The sequence below is a fragment of the Rhincodon typus genome, chromosome 13, assembly GCF_021869965.1.
Source record: "Rhincodon typus isolate 14 chromosome 13, sRhiTyp1.1, whole genome shotgun sequence".
NCBI classification, from domain to species: Eukaryota; Metazoa; Chordata; class Chondrichthyes; order Orectolobiformes; family Rhincodontidae; genus Rhincodon; species Rhincodon typus.
In genome coordinates, this window is record NC_063344.1 from 49,891,055 (window position 1) to 49,916,622 (window position 25,568).

A 25,568-nucleotide genomic window follows, 5' to 3' on the forward strand; every position below is an offset into this window, starting at 1 on the left:
ATTGAGTGTTGATAATTTGCAAAATGATGAAGGATTTGATAGGATCTCTGTTCCACATGTGGGGACTCCAAATCTATTGGCCATCACTATAAAATAGTTACTAATTAGTATAAACTCAATTATACGAGTGATTAGAATGTGGAATTCACTTTTTTTTGCGGGTGGGGGGGGTGGGTGGATAACTTAAAAACATGTGGCTGGCTTCAAGGGAAAACTAGATAGGTGAATGAGAGAGAATAAAGACATAGAGGATAAATGAATCAGGGAGACTGGTTGGACCAAAATGGCTTATTTCTGTGCTGTAAGTTCAATCGAATTCTATATAATACATCACAACAATAACTACGCTTCTACCAGTTGTGTTTGTGACTTATTTAGATGTTTTGATTATGTGCAAAAACGCTAATTAATGCAAATAGACTTTTACAACTGACTCTTAAGTTAGATCCCAATTCACTAGCACGCACTGGCCAGCTCAAAACATTTATGATGAATCTACTTTCGGGAGGCTGGCAGCAGACTTCCAAAAGTCTGCGTCTGCAAGCGTGACTGGGAGTGTACATCGCGGTAGGATAGACTATTTTAAAAATATATAATCCATTTCATTTCCTGCGCGATAACCTCAAAGATGTTTACGTTCGGTAATAACTAGAGAACGTAGGAATTTGAAATAAACAAAAACTAATTGAGGACTGATCTGAAAGATGTGCTCCATAGTATTCCGTGGAGATGGTCCTTTCAATGATAACAGCAAATACGAAACTAAAAGGGGAGAATTATGCGGGATAACTCTATAATGTGCCGATGTTTAGCAACGCGTTCATTATTCTTAGAACTTCCTTCCAATAGCTTTGTGATGTAACTCAGTCAGTTGTGATGCCGAAATAGTACAATTGTGATTCTTACTTTGCCAACTTTGCTCAGTGTGAAACGTTGTGAGCCACATGACTGTACAGGATGCGACTGCCAGATGTCACTGTTCCAGTGACTTGTGTAGCATCAGCTGATCCAAGAAGTTTTTGTCCATTAAGTCGCTGCTTCTTGATAAACGTCTTCATATAATGTCTATAAATGTGTAGTGAGGCTATATCGGTGATGAGGATGACTCGTCTTGTGTTGTCTGTTGTTCTTTTGGTTTCCTGTGAGTGGTGTGCTTTAGGTTTTCATAATTCGAGGTACCTCCGGATTGTACGGCATAAATCACGTTTTAAAGGGACTGAGCAATGGTTCGTCCAGAGACTGGATCATTTCAACGCCGCTGATGGGAGGGTGTGGAAACAGGTAACCATCAGTGCATTGTTGAGAGTTTACTCATTCAGAGATACAGGGGGCTGCAGTAACTATCAAACCGCCAGCATAATCCTTTGCTCGTTGCCTGCTAAAAGCTTTATAGACGCCTACATATACAATGTAATGTGGCTTAGTAACAGAATACATTGTGTTCTGTGCTACATTTGCAGAACATTTTGCCGATTTTCGATAAGATAATTGAAATTTCATGAGGCAATTCAAAAAAATCCTCCGGCAAATAACGGAGAAATGGAAAGCCTAATGATTAGTGTCTTTTATTACTTTGTGGATTATCAAATATTTATGCAAAAGTTTCCCTCTAGACCTTAAATAAGCAGAAAACATTAGTAATTTAATAAAATGTAAAATAATCAAATTATATTTTCTTGTTCTCTTATCTCCTATGACTGTCTGAAAATTGTTCTATACAGGAATATTCTGTTTTAAGTAATAGAAAGAATCCTGGAAACATGACTTAAACTGAAATTACTCCTATCAGACACAGAAACCTATCTAATAGGACCAGAAGTAGACCATTCAGCATGTGGCTGCAAGATTATTCAATAAGGTCATGGTTGCTCCGCTTGTGTTTCAAATTCCATCTTGCCATGTACCCCCAATAGACCTTGATTCCCCTACCTAATGAGAATTTATCCACCACTGTCTGACAAATAATTAATAACCCTGCCTCCACATCTGAGCAGAGAGTTTCAAAGTTCCACCACCCTCTGAAAGAAAACAAATCTCCTCATCTCTGACCTGAAAAGCTGACCCCTAATTTTAAAACACTGGCCCCTAGTTCTGGACTCACCCCCAAGATGAAACAAGCTTTCCATACTCTCCTTTTGAAGACCATTCTGTATCCTATACATGTCAATCAAGTCATCCCTCATTTTTCTAAACTCCAGTCGACACAAGCTCAGACTGACCAACTTATCCTCATAAGAAAACCTACCCATTCTAGTTATCAATCGGGTAAGCCTTCTCTAAATTATCTCCAATGTATTCACATCTTCCCTTGAATAATGAGACCAAAACTGCATAGAATATTCAAGATGTTGTCTTACCAATTCCCTATATAGCTGAAGCGTAGCATCTTTACTTTCATCAAAGTTAAAATTTTTAGGTCCAGTGACCTTTCAGTTCCGAGGAAGAGTCACTGGACTCGAAATGTTAACTCCGATTTCTCTCCACAGATACGGCCAGACCTGTTGAGCTTTTCCAGCAATTTCTGCTTTTGTTTCTGATTTCCAGCATCCGCAGTTCTTTCAGTTTTTACCTTTATTTTTATGTTCAATTCCTCTCATAGTGAAGGATAACATCCCATTAGCTTCCTTAATTAATGCTAAATCTACACACGAACCTTTTGTGGCTTATGCACTGGAACACCTAAATCCTCCTCTGCAATTTGAATTCCACAGTATAAGTAATACTTTACTATTTCATTCTTCCTGCCAAAGTGAAAAACTTCGCATTTTCCCACATATGCAATCTGCTATCAAGGCAAAATTTCCCGTTTAGATGAACGAATCATGAAGAGACGTGTTCCCAACCATGAATTTTGGTCCCAATAATTTACATAAACACTCACCTTATATAAGGCAAACATAAATAATACACAAAGACAATTATCACTCCCCATCAATAAAGTGGGAAGAAGTAACTGGGGGAAAAAGATGGAGGCCTTTATTCTGTCTCAGTTTTTGTTCATTTTAGATAACGTCTTGGTTTGTAGGTTTGAAGAATGCTTGAATAGATTGTTGCATCTTAATCTTTACTTGTGTTGACCTGTGTACATCTTGTCCTATGTGCTTTCCAATGGTATTGAGTACCAACTAGGATATACAGATTTCCACTTAAACAATCAGAGTATTTTAATTTACTTCATGTAGGTTAATTAGTAAATATTCCAATTACGTTAACCAGATGCTCTCTTTTGAGTGTGATACTGCCCGTCTGCCCTCAGGTTGATCAAGCCTGCTGATGGGGCATTTGCTCACAAAGTCCACCTTCAGAACTGCTCCCGGACTGTTGGTCCCAGCTTCTCCTGCCTCACCTGGCTTTATCGTACTGTTGATTAACTCATCTTTTAGACCCATCCTGCTGGTTGAGTAATTCATTTCTTGTGTTGTTCTTCACACCAGGACACATGGATCCCACCACGTGGTGAGAACACTGTGGCTCCCAACAAGACCAGTTATGTTGTGAACTTGTTAAAGTACAATATCACAGCAAATACCACATCCCACATTAAACTGCTTCCAATCTGTTTATTATCATTCAGAAATTTGATCAGCAGTTCTTGGTCATGCCCATCTCTGCATTGGCTGTATCCTGAATATTTTTGATAGCTTAACCCTTTATTGGTTATCTCAGTTATGCAAATGGCTGGGGTGGTCTTTTTGTTTCATTCAGGAGATATGGGCATCATTGCCTGGATCAGCATTTATTGCCCATACCTACTTGCTCATGAGAAAGTGGTGGTGAGTTACCTTCTTGAACCGCTGAGGTCCATTTGGTGTAGGAAGACCCAGAGTGCTGTTAGTGAGGCTGTTGCAGGATTTTGACCCAGCAACACTGTAGGAATAGAGATATAGTTCCAAGTCAGGATGATGTGCAGTTTGGAGGAGAACTTGAAGATGTTGGTGTTCCCATGTATCTCCTACCCTTGTCTTTTTAGATGGTGGTGTTCATGGGTTTTGGAAGGTGCTGCCTGAGGAGCCTTGTTGAATTTCAGTAACAGTCTGTAGATGATACACAGAGCTACTACTGATCATTGGTAGTGGAGGGAATGGATGTTTGTTGAGATGGTGCCAATCAAGTGAGCTGTTTTGACCTGGTTAGTGTCAAGCTTCTTGAGTGTTGTTGGAGCTGCACTTATGCAGGCATGTGGGGAATATTCTATCACACTCCTGACTGGAGCCTTGAAGGTGGTTGATAGTTTAGGAGCGTCCGGAGGCAAGTTACCTGCTGTGGTGTTCCCAGCTTCTGACCTGCTGTTGTAGCCACAGTACTTATATGGCTAGTTGAGTACATTTTCTGGTCAATGGAAACTCCCATGATGTTAGTAATGGGGGAAATCAGTAACAGTAGTGCCATTAAATGTCGAGGGGCGACAGTCATCTCCAAGAGAGAATCTAATAATGCCTGGAACCGTGCAGCGCTAATGAATCTGAATATTGTCTAGGTCTTGCTGCTTTTGGACGTGGACTGCTTCAGTGTCTAAGTGGTTGGAAATGGTGAACTTTGTACACTCATCAGCAAACATCTCCCCAACTTCTGATCCTATGTTGGAGGGAAGATCAGTAATAAACCAGCTGAAGATGGTTGGGCCAAGGACACTACACTGAGGAACTCCTGTAGAGATGTCCTGGATTTGAAGATGACTGAGCCCCAACAGCCATCTTCCTTTGTGCCAGATATGACTCCGCCCAGTAGATAATTTTCCCTCTGATTCCCGTTGACCCCAGTTTTGCTAGGGCTCTTTGATCAAATGGTCACTCAGTCAAATGCAGCCTAGATATCAAGAGCGGTCGCTTCTACCTCACCTTTGGAATTCAGCTATTCTGTCCATGTTTGAGCCAGGACTATAATGAGGTCAGAAGCTGAGTGGCCCTGGTGGAACCTAAAGTGAACATCACTGAGCAGGTTATTGTGAAGCAAGTGCTGCTTGATAGCACTGTTACTTCTTTTCATCACTTTTCGAATGATTGAGAGCTGAAGGTTTATAATCTTTTTTAAAAAATTAGTGCTCATTTAATGAGCTTGAAAGCTTCTGACATGTGCTACAATGTTTGTTGCTTGCTTTGTGATGATTACTGCTCTTCTTCATCTTTCCCTGATATAGCACATTTTCACTCCAGCTACATTTCTCCTCTTAGTCTGTACCTAGCTTCAGAAAACTTCTCAACATTATCTTTGCCTACTTCAAAAAGAATCTTACCACATCTTTATGCCTTGGGAAATAGATTTGGTAAGTTCATCAAAGCCATGAAATTCACAAATTGTTTTGTGGATAAACTTATGCCATACATTGTTCATGGTTAACTGTTTAACCTCCTCCCAAGCAATGTAGTATTGTTAATTTCCTGAATAACGTTGTAGCCCCACCAGAACTTGTATTTTATCAGCTTGAACCCAGTGACAATATTTTCATCTGTGGGTTAAATCAATGATAAGTTGTGTTTGGGGTGATTATCTACATGTATTTCTGTGGAGAGGTTATCAGATCTGAAGGATGGCCCTAGAGCATTGCCCAAAAGTTAAAATCTTCACTGTGTTTACTGGAGTAGTACTTTGGACACAAGTCTTTGTCTTATTTTTGCTTTTCTTGATGGCGCACTCAATTGTCAGTGGGAGCCCAAATTAATTTACTGTTACTGCCTTCTCACCAGTTTCATCACATTGTAGTACTTTTAATATGGGTTTCAAAGTTATGGGTTGCCTCTTACTTTAGAAGTAAAGGAATCCTTGCCATTTAATGCTAATATTCTCGCCATCATGCAGAGTACAGGAGGAAATAATGAAGCAAAATAAAGCAACATCAACTAAAATACCAGCTGACATACCTTGGAAAATTTGCACATGTGCAGAATCTTGCTAGCTGCACTTGTTTATAAGCACTCCATGGAAATGTGCAAAATGTTGCACCTGAAACTGTGGCTCAAAGATCCACTCAAGCACACATTTAAGTCTGACAATTTCTTTGTCAGCAGTAAGGATGGGTATAAATAATCCTGAGCAACTGCTTTGTAACAGGGTAAATGGTATATAAAGTGAATAGGTTGGTAGTAACTTGTTAACTTGATGGCATTCTGCAATTGCTTGACCTATTAATCCAGAGACCCAGGTAGTAGTCTGGAATCCCGGGTTCAAATTCTGCCTTAGCAGATGATAGAATACACATTCAATAAAAATCTGGAATTAAGCGTCTAATGGTGACCATGAACCATTATCAATTATTGGGAAAAACTCATCTCATTCACTAATGTTCTTTAGGGAAAGAAACCACCATGCTTACCTGGTCTGGCTTATATGTGACACCAAATCCACAGCAATGTAGTTATCTATTAACTGCCCTCTGAGCAATTAGGGATAGACAATAAATGTTGGCCCTGTGATGCCCACATCCCATGAATAAATGTAAAAAATTAAACTCTACTATTGGAGAATTCTTAAAAGTGGGTGAGAATTTACTACCATTTAAAAGGCCCATCTTGGCAGTACAATTCCTAGTTTTGTTCATCTCTAAAACAGGTTTTCCATAGCAGACAGGTACATCTGTAAAAATATTACTGTAGCAGTATCATATAATTGCTGATAAGTTAGTATGAGTATTTGACTGATGTATTTAATGTCCTTGAGGTTGCTTTCTTTTGATCAATCCATTTTTGTAATGACCTTGTTCTTTTTATTGTTGGGATAATTTCCCAGAAGACAACTGAGCTTTACCCTCAAGAAGCTCTTTGTTGTAGCTACTATTTATTGGTCACAGTGCAAAGGTTTGGTCTAGTTTCTCAGTCTTTCATTCAGTAATTAACTTTAGAATTTAATATTGTTGAAATAATAATGACCAGTGTGTACATTTTGAATAAAATTCAAGTCAATTTGGCAAACTCGTGCTGCTCCATTTTTATGTTTATTTTCCCAGAGATTTTATATCAATGATACATTTTATCAGCCTGGGGGTCCCGTCTTTTTGATGATCGGTGGAGAAGGAACTGCAAACCCAGCATGGATGGACTATGGTGCCTGGTTGACATTTGCAGAAAAGTTGGGTGCCCTCTGTATACTGATAGAGCATCGATTTTATGGAAAAAGTCAGCCAACAACGTAGGTTAAAACGTTGTGCTTGCTTTAATTTTCACTACTGTGCATGATATTTGATTTCTGTTCTTATTTTGTTCTAGAATTGCTCTAGCAGCCAAAGCACGTATTGGGTTTTTTTTTCAGTTGTGATTCTATATATAGAGGATATTGGGTGAGTGGGCATGTGAGTTGAGGGAGTGGGTAAGAGTTACGGGGCCTCATGTTCTTTGAACAAACTGAACTAGGAAGCGACACAGATCTTTAAACCTGTTCAGAGATAAGTAAGAGTTGCCACTGCTGGAGTCAGAGATAATACAGTGTGGAGCTGGATGAACACAGCAGGCCAGGCAGCATCAGAGGAGCAGGAAAGCTGACTTTTCGGGTCGAGACCCTTCTTCAGAAATGTGGGAGGGGAACAGGGCTCTGAAATAAATACAGAGGGGGGCAGCAATAGCTTTACCACATGGTCAATTTTACTGCCCCCCTACCTCTCTCTTTATTTCAGAGCCCCCTTCCCCTCCCCCATTTCTGAAGAAGGGTCCCGACCTGAAACATGTTAAACCTGTTCAACTTGGTGTCTGCCTGCGTTTGTTTCTTCTTCTGGCCTGCTTTTGGAGGCTGTTGACCTGGCACCAGCCCAAAGCCCCTACCCCTCCCGACCACCCCAAAACTGAAAATAGAATGGATAGCTACTGGTGGACAGGAAGCAGAATCACAACACCAGGAAATTGTCCAAATCATCTTTCCTGCCTCAAGGATGAAAATCTGGGCCTTTGAGGCAGTCACTGCAACAGAGGAAGAGGTTAGCAGGCCAGATACTTCAAAGATATTGCATTAAGGATAAGACTTCACCAAAATTAACATAAACATTATAGTAATAGCAAAGAAAATATTGGCGGTGTGATGTAACACATCGCCAGGATCTAATGATTTCCTTTGAAGGATGTTAAAGAAAGTAGGTGAGAATGTCATCGAGACCAAAGAAACTGTTCTTTTAGACTAGAAAATTACGTGTGTCACTCCACAATTTAAGAAAGTTAAGAGAACAAAATTATGTGCTTATAGACCTATTAGCCTAAAATCTGTTGTGGGGAGTTTGAAGAGAAACTGATCAGAGAGAACCAGCATTGATTTGTTAAGGATGGGTCTCTTCTCATGGACTTGATTTAATTCTTTGATGAGATGACTAAGATTATAGAAATTGGAATATCTGTGAATATTACTCAAGTTCTTGTTCAGAAGTCAGTGGCTAATGTGCCTCATAAGAAATTGTGAGTTAACTTTGAAGCCTATGAAATTGAAGGCATAGTTATCAACTTGATTAGGAAAGTGGATGAGCAGCAGGTGAAAGTATAGGAGCAATGGACAGGTACTTTGATTGGAAAAATGTTACTGACAGTGCCCCTCTAATAAAAACCCCACCCAATAAAATATGCGAGTCGATAGTCTAGTGGTGGTATCGCCTGACAATTTAATCCAGGAACCCAGGCAATGTTCTGTGGCCCTATGTTTGAATCTTGCAATGGCAAATAATGAAATTTGATTTCAATAAAAATCTGGAATTAAGAGTCTAATGATGAGCATGAAACCATTGTTGATTTTCATCTGCTTCACTAAAGTCCTGAAAGGCAGCTAACTGTTCTCTTCATCCTGTCTGGCCTACATGTGACTCCAGATGTTCAGCAATGTAGACAACTCTTCAATATTCTCTGGGCAATTAGCGATGGGCTAGCCAGTGATGCCAGCATCTGTGTATGAGTTAAAAAGAAGACAAGGATTTGTGCTGGAGCCTTAAATATTCACCATATCTATTACTGATTTAGATAATAGGATAGAAAATCTAATTTTGCTGATGGCATAGATGGGTAGCATTGTAAGTCGTGTAGATGACGGTATAATATTTGCCTTGCTCTTGTTCCTTCATTAACCCCCATGCTGTGTTTGTTGTGATTTTCTTTAAGGGATTTAAGCATTTCAAATCTTCAGTACCTCCGTAGTGATCAGGCACTTGCAGACCTTGCCCACTTTCGAACTAAGGTGGATGTGAAATTGAACCTTACACAAAATAAGTGGATTGCTTTTGGAGGTTCTTATCCTGGATCTCTTGCAGCATGGTTTAGACTGAAGTATCCACATCTGGTCTATGCTGCTGTTGCATCTAGTGCACCAGTCCAGGCTATCGTCAACTTTTCCGGTGAGCGCTATCTTGATGTTATCCAAGCTATAAGTATTATTTCTCCACCACTGGTCAGATGAAACTGACTCTTGATGAAGATGAACATTAGGAACATTCATTCTAATTGATTTCTTTCTTTAAGATTTTAGAGTAGATTTGTAGCTCGGGTTGTGGATGTTGTGGTTGGTTGGCTCGCCAAGCTGGTTGATTGTTCCGCAGATGTTTCATTACCCTGCTGGGTAACATCATCAGTGCAGCCTCCAATGAAGCGCTGTTGTGTTTTCCCTCCTGTAATTTAAACTCTGGTGTCTGCTGAGCTGGATTACCTCACTTCCAGTTTTCCTTCACAATGGAGTGTATATAGGATCTAGCTCTATGTGTTTGTTGATGGCTTTCACACTGGAGTACCAGGCTTCTCAGAAGTGCTGTGCTTGTCTCTGCTTTGCCTGTCCCAGGATCCTGGTGTTGTTCTAATCGAATTGGTGGTTCTCCTTATCCATGTGGATGGAGATGAGTGAGTATTGGTCATGTCTTTTTGTTGTAAATTGATGTTCGTGTACCCTTGTGGTTAATTTCCTTCCTGTTTGTCCAATGTAGTGTTTGTCGCAGTCTTTGCAGGGAATCTTGTCATTGACATTGACATCATGACATTGGTCCTGTCCATAGTGGGTAATGGATCTTTGGTCCGGGTGAGCAGTTGGCGTAGGGTTGATGTGGGTTTGTGTACTACTCTGATGCCCAGTGGTCATTGGAATCTTATGATCAGTTCAGGTGTGTTCCTGATGTAAGGTAGTGTGGTGAGTATGTCGGGGCTTGTAGTTTCATCCTGTTGTCGTGCGTGTGATAGGCATCTTCTGACCCAGTTTTTCGGGTATCCATTGTAGAGGTACTCTTCCTCATCTTCACGTAGCTCTGTGCTGCTGCAGTGTGTTTCTTTCTTATTCAGCACAGAGCAGTGTTTGAATCTGGAACCTCCTAACTTGTATCATTAAGAACCATGTGTTGCGTTTATCCACTGTGCTATTAATTGAGCTGACCTCTCACGTAGATATAAAGGACTGTAGGGTACTATTTGAAGAAGAGCCAGGGGTCTTCCTGATGTCCTGACCAACATTTAATCCCATGGCCAACATTAATGGATCATCATAGAATAGGCCCTTCAGCCCATTGAGTCTGTGGTGGCCAATAACAGTCACTTAACTATCCTAATCCCATTTTCTAGCACTTGGCTTATAGCTTTGTATGCCTTGGCATCACAAATGAACATAGAATATGAGTTCCCTAATTGGGGATGTTAAACTGGGTGTGGAGTGGGGGTGTGGGTTTGGTGGTGATGGTAGTGAGAAATGGACACTGGATGGAGGGTAATGCTAGCCCCAAAACCGGATTGGAGATTGTTACAAGGGTAGTCAAAAGCTGAGGTAAGATGTTCACAGGGGTCATCTCACTTCTTTCATATTGCTTATATTTTAGACCATCTACCTCTGACCGCTCACACCACAAACCACACCATCAGTCACCTTTGTTTCATCACCAAGTATACAGAATGAATTAACAATATAAAGGTGCAAGTTTACCTGGAGGTGATGAGGGGATAGTGGGAACAGGAAGTAATGGGGTGAGTTTGCCCTTCTTACTACTTTAGAATTCAGTGCTGGATGAGAAGATCCATTGGAGTTTTCTCGACTCACTGGCAATTAAGTCCCTTAAGTGGTTCGTTAATGGTCACATATGAATCTGAACTCAACACCTCCCTGATCACAGGTATCTCAGCAGTGAAAAAGATAAGTGGGAAACAGTTGGCAAACCAAGCAGCTCACTTGTGGAATTAGGGCAGCCTCCAATTGCCTCAACTTTTGCACAATTGGAGGGACAGATGGGTCGTGTGTGTGGCTTCTAAAATCCAGTTCTTTATTCTTGCCTGTGACATGCCATGCCCCCAGCTCCACTATCTCCAATATCCACTCCTTGAGGAGAAGATAAAAATGACTTACTCTCTCACCCCCACTGGATCACCCAAGGACTTGACCCTGACCAGCAGATCTTAGGACCCAGAACCTGCCAGCTTCTAACTGGCCAGAAGCTTCTGGTGACCCAGTACGTCAGTGTCAAGGACTGTGTTGGTTGAGACACTCATCATGCTTCCTGTTGGCTCTTAATGAGCTGATTGGTAGATGATTCGGTGAATTCTCTCAGTTGTGGTAGTGGCTTTTTAGTCTCACCTAAAATGTTCGTCCCAACACTTTAAAAAAGGTCAGAAGATCACACCCATAGTAACAATAAAGTATAAAAGTGTTAATCAACCAGAAGTGTCAATATCAGAAACCATAAAAACTCAGTACCTCTCCATCTCCAACAAATAAACACTGGCTATTGATAAAACAGATCGCAGAAAATTGGCTTATTATAGCATCAAGGAATTGACAATTAGGCAAAATTTTCCTTGACTGTTAGTTCTGTTAATAAAGTAGTCTGGACTCTCAGCCAAACACATATCAGGAAGGCTAGAATGAACCTTTGGCGTAGATTGATGGTGTGAGTTGGTACGGAGGGAACATGGGCAGACATGGGTAAGATCTTTTGATTTTAACTTTCAAAAGTTCCCACATCCAGACTACGATTCATGACACCCCTGTGGGGCCATGACCACGAGTCGTGGAGAAGCTGACCCAACTCCATCAAAGCTTCAAGGGGCTAGAAGATTCTATCTCAAAGTGGAACTAGCCAGGCCAGGAGTGCAGAGTGTGGGCTTGCGACCCTCACTGTTATGACAACACAAACTGGGGGGCATTGGGAATGGAGTTGGAGTCAGGTTCCCACCCTCCATTGTTTAAACCCACACTCCTACCCCAGCCACTGGCTACCTTCTTTCCATTGTTAGAGGCATGAAAAGTCAGGCCTAAGTTTGAAAGCAGCACAGATTGATAAAACAAAAATCATATCTTTCAGTGTGCAAAATAACATGTATCATTCCAATGAGTTTGGAACATCAATTGACAAAACAAAGGTACCATTAACTTGAAACAATTTGAACTAATCAACCCCGTTTCTAAGAATGCTGGAGTGGAAATAGTACTGCATTAGTGATTGATTTTTGAGGCTGTTGTTGAAACATACTATTAGGGCATGAGTGTAGAAACTCTCTACATTTGGAGTCTGTACGTTACCTGATGATTGAAAGAATAAAAAAAAATCAGTGTATCCACTACCTTTTACAATATCAGGATGTTCCAAAACATTTCACAGCAAATGAAGTACTTTTGAAGTGTAGCTCTTGCTGTAAAGTGGAGAAGAGGATCAGCCAAATTTTACACTGCAAGGTTGCACAACTAAAACTGAGATAACCATCCAATCAATATATTTTTGTGGTGTTAGTTGAAGGATATCTATCAGGAAAAAAAAATGTGGTTAAGATTACCAAAAGAACCTTATCGAACTTGGAACATATCTAGCCTGACTGTGAGTGTCTGATCAAAAAAAATTGGAATGAAAAGATTATTCTCAACTAATGCACAGAGTACAGTGTGGTAGAATATTATGTGAATTTCTGTGACAGATCTTAATTAGTACAACTCAATATCAGAAAAGGTAAGACCTGCTGATCTTTTTTCTGAGATTATCTATTGGTTGAATTTATGTAACTGATTGGTTAAAAGAAAATTGTGCAACATTTACTTGAATATATCATTTGTTGATCTGGATGTTAAATGTTGGGTCTGTACCTGATTGATTGCCTTATATACATATACATGTACACACACACTTGAACTTTTTTCTGGGCTTTACTGTTAATTTCAATCACAATTTACAACTTCTGTTAAATTGACAACAGAAGAATTGGAAATAATTTGGGACTTCATTTTCATTATTTTTCAGAGTATTTAGAGGTGGTTAATTATTCTTTGGAAAGTGTCAATACTCCATGTCCTTTGCTGGTGAAGGATGCTTCTGACACACTAATTGAATTACTGGCAAATGCTAGCACATATAAACAGATAACTCGAGATTTCCGGTAAGTATGGAGGATTTAAAAAACATATAGCTGTAAAGTGAAGCATTCTATGAAGTTACTTGGACTTATTTAAAAACAATTTAAATGTTACAAGCACAGTACTCTGTACTGTAATATTGATTTACTATCAGGCTAACCCTTTCAAAAGGCAACACTGGGTGAAATCATTGGACATCAACAACTTCCAAGCTCAAAAGATAATTACTAGTGGAATTGGTCAGTTAGGCTACCCTGAATAGCTTTCACATATCCTTCATTTGGCATTCAGTTAGTTCTTAAATGACACTTTTGTCTTTACTAATCTGAAAATGGATTTGACTTGTAGTTGTGACCACCTGTCTAACCAATACAAGATAATTTTCTATACACATACAGACATAGAAAGACACAGACACAGACAAACACGCACATGACACACGTGCTTAAAAATAACTAGAATTCCGTGCAAAGTATTATTTAAGTAGTAGTACTTGATGAAAAATCCTTCTCTTTTAAGGTGCCTCAGTTTAAAAGTACACAGAACATCAAGTAAAACATTATCTATAAAATTTCAGTTTGGCCACTATTGGTGGTTTAGGCACAATTTAAATTCATCTGTTTTGAGAACTGTTCTTTTTGAGTTTCTGCTTAAACTTAACTACATCACCAAAGTTCAAACCTATCTTGAACCAGGACAGTTAGGGAGCATTTTTAAAATTGCTTTAAAATGTATTCCTTGATATAATTATTGTTTGAGTTATAAAAAGCAGAAAATGGGTTTAGCACAGAAAGAAAGTACTTTTAATCATCGGGCTGGATTTTGTGGGTCAAGTATTCCCTGACCCCTGATTAAAAAAAACACTTGGTCAGCACCCTACCCACAAGAAATTGGCTCTCCTATATTTTATATTTAGTGAGTTGATCCTCTCTGGGGAGAAAATCATGTCATTAACAGCTGTCAACCAAACCAATTGGCTGGCATCTCTGTAGAACCAGCAGTGGCATGTTTGAGTGGTGGGCACTGTGGGGACTGCAGTTAGTCCCTGAAGAAGAGCAAGTAATGCAGTCCAGATTAACATGCATTCTGGTGGATTGGCAGAACCTCAAGTAGTTGGGTGAGAGATGTGGAAGGCCAGGTTTGATTGGCTACTTGGGTGGGGCGGGGGAAGGAGTGAGATGGCAAAACAAAGGAGAAATGACCTTTCAGGCAGCGTCCTCCATTGGGAACTGGAGAGCCCCAAAGCAGTTCCGTGCCCTTGTCCCTTGCCCACATAGGCTAGATGAATAAGGAAAGGAAGGGAAGTGTCGGAAATGGATGATGTGAAAGTTATGGTGGGGTAGAAATTGGAGGCAAAATGAATGAAGTTTTCAAGATCTTGGCGGGAGCATGAAGCAGCTCTGAAGCAGTGGTCAACGTACTGAGAAAAGAGTTGTTGGAAGGGGCCAATGTCAAACTGGAACAAGGATCGTTCCACATGCTCCACGAAGAGGCAGGCATAACTGGGACCCATGCGGGTGCCCATAGCCACTCCTTTGACTCGGCAGAAGTGAGATGACTTAAAGGAGAAATTGTTCAGTGAGAGAACAAGTTCAGCCAGGCAGAGGAGAGTGGGGGTGGATGGCAATTGTTCGGGCCTCTGGTCAAGGAAGAAGCCAAGAGCTCTCAGACCACCCTGGAGGGGAATGGAGGTATAGAGGGATTGGACATCCATGGTGAACACAAGGCATTTTGGGCCAGGGAACTGGAAATTGTGAACATGGTGGAGGGCAACAGAGGAATCGCAGATGTAGACGCACAGCGTCTGGACAAGTGAGACAGGATGGAGTCAAGGTAGGAGGAAATGAGCTCAGCAGAGCAGGAACAGGCTGATACAATGGGCCTATTGGGGCAGTCTGGTTTGTGGATTTTTGGAAGGAGGTAGAAGCAGGCTGTCTGGGGTTGGGAGACTACCAGGTTGGTGGCAGTGGGGGCAAGATCTCTGGAGGTAATGAGGTCGGTGACAGTCCTGCTGACAAAGGCTTGGTGTTCAGATGTGGGGTCATGGTCCAGGGCGTGGTTGGAAGAAGTGTCCAAGAGTTAAAGCTGAGCCTCCACAAGGTAAAGATCAGTGTGCCAGACTACAATAGCAACACCTTTGTTGGTGGGTTTGATAACAAAGTTAGGATTGGACCTAAGAAAGCGATGTGCGGCAATTTCAGAAGGGGACAGGTTGGAGTGGGTGAGAGGAGCAGAGAAATTGAGATGGCAGATGTCACGGCAGTTTTTAATGAAGAGATCAAGGGCAGATAAGAGGCTGGGGAACGGGTCCAAGTGGAGGATGAATTCTGGAGATGGGTAAAGGGATCAATGGAACGAGAGGGAGTCCTGCCCGAAGAAGTGAGTGTGGAGACGGAGGTGGTGGAAAAACAGTTCAAAATCATGACGAGCCTGAAATTCATTAAGGTGGGAGCATAACGGTGTGAAGCTGAGTCTTTTGCCGAGGAAAGTACATTCAGCCTAGGGAGGGGAAGATCAGGAGTATGGTGAACACACGGCAAGGGCTGGGGTTTGGGGGAAGTGACCTCAGGGGGACAGAAAGTGATGTCATCTGAGGGCTGGGATGGGGTAGGTGCTAAGGGATGATCCACAGCATGGATGTTGGAGTCAATAAGATTGTGGTTAAATATAGTTGTGCTGCTGCCACAGGGCCTCATCTCAGTCTTGAGTTGCTTGATCTGTTTGAAGTCTGTCCCATCTAGCACAGTGGACCCTATCCTTAATGTGAAGAAGGGATTCCGACCCCACGAGTAATGTAAAGTGGTCACACGTACTGATACTGTCATGGAAGGATGCTTCTGCAGCAGGGAGATAGGTGTGGATAGGGTCAAATGAATGTTTCCTAGTAGCTATGTTCTTTGGGACTTGGACAGCTCATAAAGTAGTGGTGCTACTAAACCACTCTTAGTGATGGGCATTGAAGTCCCCCCCAACCAGAGTAAATTGTGTGCCCTTACCACCCTCTTTGTTTTCTCTAAGTGGTATTCAACATGGAGAATTACTGCTTCATCAGATGGGAGAAAGGGGGACCTAGCTGATAATCAACAGGAATGGTTGTGGTGCTTTCTGGGATATTTTAAGGTATGACTCTGTGAGTCTGACTAGTCTGTGGGACAGCTCTCCCAATTTTGGCACAAGCATTCAGATGTTGGTAAGGAGGGCTTTGCACAGGTGACAGAGCTATATTTGTTGTTGTTGTTATTTCTGGTATCTGAGTCAACGCCTGACGGTCTGTTTCTCATCCCCTTGTTTAATACAAGTGAGTGGTTGCTAGGGCCATTTCAGAGGGCAGTGAAGAGCCAAACACATTGCTTTGGGTCTGGCATTACATGTATGCCAGACCAGGTAAAGATGGCCGATTTCTTTACCTAAAGGATATTAGTAAACCAGAGTGTTTTTCACAACAATCAACAGTGGTTACATAGTAACCATCACGCTAACATCTTAATACCAGATTCCATTAAATTTAAATTTCACCATCTGCTATGATTTGAGCCCATATCCCTGGAACATTACCCTCTGGTTCTGGATAATCAATCCACTGACATTGCCACTTTGTCACCACTTTCTGCTGATTTCTTCTGGGAAGTATATTCACATGGACATCAATTAAGTAAATACAAACATAGGGTCATACAGTCATACAGCATGGAAAAAGAGCCTTTGGTCCAACTCGTCCGTGCCAACCAAATATCTTAAATTAATCTAGTCCCATTTGCCAGTATTTGGTCCATATCCTTCTAAACACTTCCTACCCATGTACCTTTTAAATGTTATAATTTTACCAGCCTTACCCACTTCGTCTGGCAGCTCATTCCATACATGCACCACCCTCTGCATGAAAAGGTTGCCCCTCAGGTCCCTTTTAAATCATTCCCCTCTCAACTTAAACCTACGCCCTCTAGTTTTGGACTCACCCACACTGGGGAAAAGACCTTGTCTATTCACCCTATCCATGCCCCTCATGATTTTATAAACCTCTATACTGTCACTCCTCACCCTCCAATGCTCCAGGGAAAATATCCCCAGTCTATTCAGCCTCTCCCTATAGCTCAACTGCAGCCACCCCCCGCCCCTCTCCATCCCCAACCCAGCAACATCCTTGTAAATCTTTTCTGAATCCTTTCAAGTTTAACAGTATCTTTCCTATGGCAGGGAGACCAGAATTGAACGCAGTATTCCAAAAGCGGCCTAACCAATGTCCTGTAGAGCCGCAACATGACATCCCCACTCCTACACTCAATGCACTGAACAATAAAGGGAAGCGTACCAAACACTTTTCTCACTATCCAGTCTACCTTTGACTCCACTTTTAAGGAACTATGAATCTGCACCCCATGATCAGCCTCAACTCAGATGCTTAGGTCTCAAACTACTTACACTCTCCACAGAATTTCCTGTACACCTGAGAGTGTGAATGTGCTGCTAGTGATGCTGAATCTCAGGAAATTCTGGGTCTCTATGTCTATACCTACAATTCCAGGTGCAAAGAGCCAGCACATTGTCAATCCCAAAGCCTGAAATAGTCCAGATATTCAAACTACATTTATATCCATATTTATATTGTGTTTCAGTAAAGTGAATTTTTCTGATGCTCCATTTGAGGGCAGTGTTCTTTCATTAACACCTCTTACATGATCACATTTTGGACATAAATTCTTCATTTTTTCTTTAAGCAATGTTTATTTTATGTTGGGGTACCTAATCTTGTCTTTTCTCTTTTAATGATTTTGCTTATAATAGTAACAACCTTATCAATGTCTGCATTAAGTGTTCAATAGTGACACATACATATCTGTTAGTATTGACAGCCCAGTTTTTTTGCTACTTTGCTGTCAAAATACTTATATCCACCGTGGATTTTTGGAGTTACTTTGGACATTGAAACAGAAGCTGATCCAGACCAACCTTCTAAACATAGTGGCTACAAGAGTATGTCAGCAGCTAGGAAATCTGCAGCGAGTAACTCACCTCCTGTCTTCCCAGTGCCTGTCACCATCTACAAGTTAGAAGTCAGGAGTGTGATGAAATAGTCTCCACTCACATGGATGATACAGCTCCAACAACATGCAAGGAAATTGATGCCATCCAGGACAAAGCAACCCACTTGATTAGCACTCCATCCACTGCCTTCAACATTCACTCTGTTCACTACCAACGTACATTGGCAGTGGTATGTACACCTCAGCAACATGCACTACACTGACTTGCCAAGGCTCCATTGACCATACCTACCAACAACGTGACCACTACAATCTAGAAGGACAAGGGCAACAAATGCAAGGGAACACCACCACCTTCAAATACCACACCATCCTGACTTCAAGCTACATTACAATTCTGTCACTACGGCTATGCCAAATTCCTAAAACTCCCTTCCTAACAGCCCTGTGGGTGCTCCTATAGCGGTTCAAGAAGGCAGCTCACTTACATGGCCCCCTTGCCACTTTGCACCCTGGCAGCCTACTTAAGTGGTATCCTACCCTCTGTCCCCACCTGGCACCCTATCCTTCCTGCACCCTAGCCTCACACTTACCTTATGTACTTAGAGACAAAAAAAACTGGAATCCAAGGTAGATAAACTGGAAGCTGGAATAACACAGCAGGCCAGGCAGCATCTGGAGGAAAGGAGCAGTCAATGTTTCTGGTATTACCCTTCTTCAGGAATTTGAGTTAATTTCTGAAGAAGGATCCCAACCTGAAATGTCAACTTTCCTGCTCCTCTGATGCTGCCTAACCTGCTGTGTTCCTCCAGCTCCATACTGAATTATCTCTGACTCCAGCATCTGCAGTTCTTACTATCTCTGAGTGAGTTATACTCAAAACGTTGACTGTTCCTTTCCTCCAGTTGCTGCCTGGCCTGCTGTGTTCTCCCAGCCTCCTGTTTGTCTACCTTACATACTTGTTATTTGAAAGCAGCTGCCAAAATGGCTGTTTGTGATTATGGACCTTTACATTGTAGAATAGAACAGATGACTGTTGTGTAAAGAGGACTTGATTTGCCTTCACCCTTTTGTTCTTCACCACAATCAACGAAATGGAATTATAACTCCACATTTCTAAAGGTGCCCTGTTCATTGGACATTGTAATTGTTGATGTAGGAATTTATAATAGAAAAGTCAACAGGAATTCAGCATATAAGTAAAATTTTAACAGCGGATAGGTATAGAGGTACTCATGTCAAAACAGCCAATCAATTAATGACTACTTAGAGCTTTAAGTCAAACTGTTAACTTCCAAACTCCCACTGTGATAGTGATGGGTTATGGAAGCAGTCCAGTAGCCAAGCTGCACTAATCCTATACTGATAGGCATCAGGCTTTTCCTGCAATCATTTATTGAAGTTACAAGCAATTTTCATTCAACTGCAGATTGCTTTTTCTTAGCATTTAAAGAGCAGGAGATTTCAATACTTGACAGCTTGACAGTTCCACAAATCTTATCTGTGTTTTTATGTGGATTCATGTCCACTCTTAACAATCCCAAATGAGTACATGGATAGTTTCCAAAGGGTATCTGACCTCTCCCAAAGGAGTATCCAGATTCCTCGCAAAGGACACTTTGCCTCTGAAACAACTCTAGTAGGTTTTGATTGTTTCCTCAAATGTCTAAAGCATACAAATCATATTTTGAAAATCTAAAAACTGCTTCTGATTAAAAACAGCAGCACTTTTAAGTGTGCTACTCCTTCTGTGAAGTGTGGATGTTTGAGCTTCCTGCCCCGTTGCTCTTCCCCCAGTAAAATAGCAGGTGCTGCATTTGGAGGTTTGTCATCCGTACTCTGGGTTCCAATGCTATCTTGGCTAAGGCACAGTGCCCTTCTGCGCTGTTGTCGCCTGTTAGCACTGAGTGCTAGTCAGATGGGATGGTGCCAGCAAATCAGCATGCTGCTCAATAATACAGATTTTTTTCACCTAAACACCTCTGTACATGCTCCAATATTGATACAATAATTCAGCCCCAGGACTCTATAATAATGGCTGCAACAAATCCTTTAAAATGAATTTTTACTTCTAACACTTTTTTTTAATCGACGTGAATTTTTGTACAGAATTTCTATTTGGTTAATAGTCTTCTTACTGCTTATATGTTGGTCTTCTCCTCACACAATATGACCTATTTTCAGTTCACCACCACACACCAACACTACCCAATGCCAAAGTTTAGCAATTTGTTCAATTTTTCAGTGAATTTTATGTGTGCTCCGAAAACCACTCCATAGAACAGTTATGTTTTCTGCCAAGGAAAGCCTACTTTTTCTTTATTCTTTCACAGGGTGAGGGATTCATTAGCAAAACCAGCACATGCAGCCCATCTCTAATTGCTCTTAAACAGAGTGGCTTACTAAACCATTTCAGATGACACTTAAGAATCAACCAGATGCATTGCCCTTAACAGGCTTTGCAAGTAAATTAACCAATCGGAAAAACATGGGTGATTTATTAGTGGTGGTTAATAGATGAAAAAAAAATGAGTCATTTGGTGATGGAAAAAAATCAGTTTTGTGTGAGAGCACTTCAAGATATAAAAGAAGGAAAAAATCTGCCAGATTGCTGCATAGATCTGGAGTTACATGTAGGTCAGACCAGGTAAGGACTGCAGGTTTACTTCCATAAAGTACATAAATGAACCAAATAGATGTTTACAACAATTGACGGTTTTATGGTCACTATTATGGAGAAAAATTCCAAACATGTTAATTGAATTGAAATCCCATTAACTGCCATGGTGAAACTGGAACCAGTGACTCCACAGCATTAGCTGGGCCTCTGGAGTATTAGCCCAGTGATATTACCACAAGCCATTATCTTCCTGCCTTCCAGCAACAGTTGTAAATGTGCCTTTATTTCCTTGAACCTGCATCTTCATCTTCTACTTTCATGACTTGCATGAATAGCCACGTTTTGCTTTTTCCAATGCCATTTTTGTTTGAGTTTTTTCTCAACCACTTTGGTTCACCTGTTATTTCTGACAGCTTAGTCCTTTAACGTTGGGATTAGGCTACTGACTGTTCCATGGCTTGAGCATCCTGTTTTTTCTGTCAAACCCAATTGATCACTTCAAGTATACTTAATATCTGTATTAGTATTGTGTTTTATTCATTGACTTTGCTCAAGTATAAAGAGTTTGCAAAAGCACATTTTAATGAAAATTGGCAGATATTTACCAAAATAGCATAAAGTAATATTAGCATGGAAAATGTTTAATGTTTATCAAGTAGGGCTAACTTATATAAATTAGTATTTTAACCAATACTCTCCTTTCTTAGAATTTGAATATACTTTTCTTTAAAATCATAAACTATTCATCCTCTCAGCTTATGTGACAAGCTTAAAATAAAATCTGAAATGGATTCTGGTTATTTGTTGGAGACATTGGCTGGAAATTTCATGGATGTAGTCCAATATAATAAGGACAACAGAGCTTTTGAGGTAAGTTCTACAACAAACATGGGGTATTTATTTGTACTAGTTTGTATACATAAGGAGTGTAAGATTTTCTGAAATGTAAATGACTGTGTATCTGGCCAGAAGATCAGATCTGGCTTGCATCAAAACTAGCAACACCTACATATCACTGACTTTTCTAAATCCACCTATATTCTTTTTCAAATGTAATGGTTTTGTTTAACAATATTGGTAAAAATTATACAATAAGCCATTATCTTATCTCCATAAGTCCTAAACTAACTTAATGGTCGTCGTTCGTGATGTTATTCTCTGTAATATTTAATTTTGGTCTGAATCTCTTGCTCTTTTTGCTAAATGTGAATTCCATTCAGTTTTTTTTTGAAGGGATTCTTATAACAAGGCCTAGCAAGTTTTCTTGTTGAATCTTACCAAACTCATCTCGTTAATAGCCTACCTTGCCCCTTTGGCATCCCTCACATCTAATTCTATCCTCATCTTATATTAACAATCACCTTGATATGTGTATTCACTCTCTCTCAAACTCCTTTTTATACTGATATAAGTATGTATAAAAACTGGACTAATTTTGCCGATTGCTGATTTTTTTATTCAAGTGTATGATTGCTGTTTAAAACGCAAATTTAATCAATGACATAAAGACTCATTCTTTAATTCTAATTTTCCATTTTCAAAAAAAGCTTGTATGAACTGAGCTTAGAAGGTACCTTATTGGATAAGACAGAATTGCACTGAGTTTATTTGAGGGTATTTTGCTTTGAGGCTTCGTGAGTTAACTTGCTTTACTCAACTAAAGCTGCCACATCAATTACCTACCATGCTGCGGGGGTGTCTCTCACATTCAATTCCAGTCTCATCTTACTACACGCTGTCGCCCGAATAACTTGCCGCTCAGTGGTGTCTGTTGAAAGACCTTCAGCACCCCTTGCAGCTGTGCCATTTTTGGAAGGCTGCTGTGAACCAGCGGGAGCACTCTCATTCTGAAGATGCCCTGCTCATTGGTGGACAAAGCATGAACATTTCAGAGAAGGGGGAGACGACACTGTGACCTGAAAGTCCTGGTGGATGGGGTGGTGCAGAGGAGAGGAGAGGCATCCTCCTCTTGGAAGACTGGCATAGGAGGTCACAAGACCCTCGTAGCCCGGTCTGAGGTCACCACCCAGGTACGTGAAGTTTCCATGGTGTAATGGAATGCCAGCAGTGTTGTAAGAAGGTCAATGACCTTCTTCATTCTTCCAGGGTGAGGAAACCCTCACCAGATTTTGCCCACCTTCCCCTTCCCCTTCACCTCCACTGTTGTACTGTGTTACTGTGTTACTGTGTCCTTGCACAGGGACAACAGTCCCCAGTCCCTAACACTAAAGTACCAAAGTTCAATGCCATGGTATTGGCTACCAGTGTGTGTTCTGGTTTCCTTCTCCAGTTTTTTCCAATGTCTAACTTGTTTCATGAATTTTATAAGATGGCAGTTTCAGTGTTAATGAGGTGAGTTGTGGCATCAAAAAGGTGTTTAACAAGCATTAATCCCCAACAATTGGCATCTTGCCAATCTCATCACACTGCATGAGAGAAGCATAAATGATGGAGGTAGACAATCTCAAAATCGAGGTGGGCCTCACCACACATCTCAGTGTAGCTCACATCACTCAGACCCCTATAAGATTCTGCCCTAAGTGCTGAGATTGTAGCAAGTTCAGTTTGCACATTCTAACCATGTGGTTTGACACAGGCTAAATAATTCCCTGTGATGAAGACATGACGTATGCTAGAAATTATTACAAGGTTCATTTATGCACTTGAAGATTGGTCTTTGTAGAACTACTGAAGAAATCAACCAAGTTTTTGAAATAAGGCACCTGAGAAGAAAACTTATAATTTTAAACAGCAGTATTGTCTGTTCATAATTGGATCACTTAACTCTTAAAAACCAATTTGGTGTTTTGTAACAGTGGTATGAACCTGACCGATCTCTTATAAATATATCCAATTAGCCTGACCTTAGTTTTAGAGTAGGCATCTGCTGGCCTAGATACAGAAGGGGAGGTAAGTGGTAATTCGTGATTAAGTTACTGTTGTGCCATTATGTGCAGTTACTATGATGTACAGTTCCTAGATACCTTGAATTCAATATCTTGATCTTTGGGTGGTATTTCATTAGCTGCAACTTTCCAAATGATTGCAGTCGCGTGTGTTGTACTGTTATTTTGGTTAACAAGGCAGCCACAGGAGCAGAATTAGCATTGTGTGGTTGTGGATGTTGAAGAGGTGTAGTAAAAGAAGGGCAGCCATCAGTGTGGTCACCTGGCAATAATTATTGAAAAAAGTGGTTGTTCAAAGTGATGAATCAAAGGTAACTTTGAAAATTGTAAGTTATTTGCTCTTATTGGCTTGTTGGGTTTCAGGCTGAATAATCCGTTAACATTTTTTACATTTAAAAAAAAAAATCATTAAATGTGGCCATTATGGCTGGACCAGCATTTATTGCTTATTGCTAATTGCCCTTATAGATACACCTATAATGCTGTTAGGAAGTACGTTTCAGAATTTTGATTCACTAACAGTGAAGGAATAGTGATATAATTTGAAGTTAGAATGGTGCATGACTTGAAGGGGAATTTGTAGGTGGTGGTGTTCCCATATGTCTACAGCTCTTGTCCTTCTAGATGGTAGTGGCCATAGGTTTGGAAGATGCTGTCTAAGGGGCCTTGGTCAGTTGTTGCAGTGCATGTCACTGTGTTGGTGAAGGTAGTGAATGCTGATTGCCACTTCACTTAACACAATCATGAGTGTCGCTTTGTCGTGCTTATATTGAGCTAAATATCCTTTTTATCAAATCAAGCCACAAATAGTAACTAATGGCTCTCCCTCAGATACATCAAGGTCAAGAGTACTGTCAATAATTATTTCCAAAGAAGTAAAGTCAAAGCCCAAGGATATGCTGTCCATTCCAGTCTATTTTTGTTCTTCACATTCACCAGACCCTATGAATACTTTTTCAGGAACTCTTGTGAATGAATGCTCACAATCCTCCTGTCTTCATCAGCTCTTGTGTATTGTGCACCGTTTTGCCCAGCTAGAACAAAGGCAGGATTTGTGGCAACTTGGTGAAATATTTTGAGGCTGTGCATTATGGAGCAAGGAATTAATGTAAACCAGTCAGAAACTTACGATGTACTCATGACAAACAAAAATCTATATATTATGTAATTGATTATAGTAATGTATATAGTGTGAATAAACAGTTACAATTACACTACATGCCTATGTCAAGAGGTCTTGTAATTGCAGACAAGGCTTACCAACAAATCAACACCAAGGGATCTGGAGAAAGCAAACCATAGATAAAAGGCAAAGCAGAACATGAAGCAGAAGTTCTATCCATGATAACCCCCATCCTACACCGCGCATGCAATTATCAATCAATGTCATGTGAACAGTAGCAGAGATGAGAGCAAATGAAGGGATAGTATAGAGAATTACAATGAGTTTAACATAGAAACAGCCTATTTGGCCCAACTGGATCCTGTCAGTATTTATGCTCCATATGAGTCCCCTCCATGCTGCTTCATCTGACTATATTGGCATGTACCTCTCTTCTTCCCTCTGCAATATGCTTATCAGCCTCACCTTAAATGTATCTATACTTTTTTTCTTTAACTATGTCATGTGATAACAAATTCTCTGGATAATGAATCAGAGATAGTAGGAACTGCAGATGCTGGAGAATCCGAGACAACAAGGTGCAGAGCTGGATGAACACAGCAGGCCAAGCAGCATCACAGGAGCAGAAAGGCTGATGTTTCGGGCCTAGACCCTTCATCAGAAAAGGGTCTAGG

General features: G+C 40.7%; 1 protein-coding gene across 1 annotated transcript in view; it reads left to right on the top strand.

Moving 5' to 3' along the window:
* Positions 1-1,071: 1,071 nt before the first annotated feature.
* The window catches only part of prss16 (serine protease 16), a 40,229-nt gene continuing 15,732 nt past the window's right edge, over positions 1,072-25,568 (top strand). Inside the window, 6 exon segments of the mRNA XM_048604729.1 lie at positions 1,072-1,281; positions 6,941-7,122; positions 9,060-9,292; positions 13,151-13,286; positions 21,621-21,758; positions 24,776-24,804. Coding sequence (XP_048460686.1) covers positions 1,072-1,281; positions 6,941-7,122; positions 9,060-9,292; positions 13,151-13,286; positions 21,621-21,758; positions 24,776-24,804 — 928 coding nt within the window.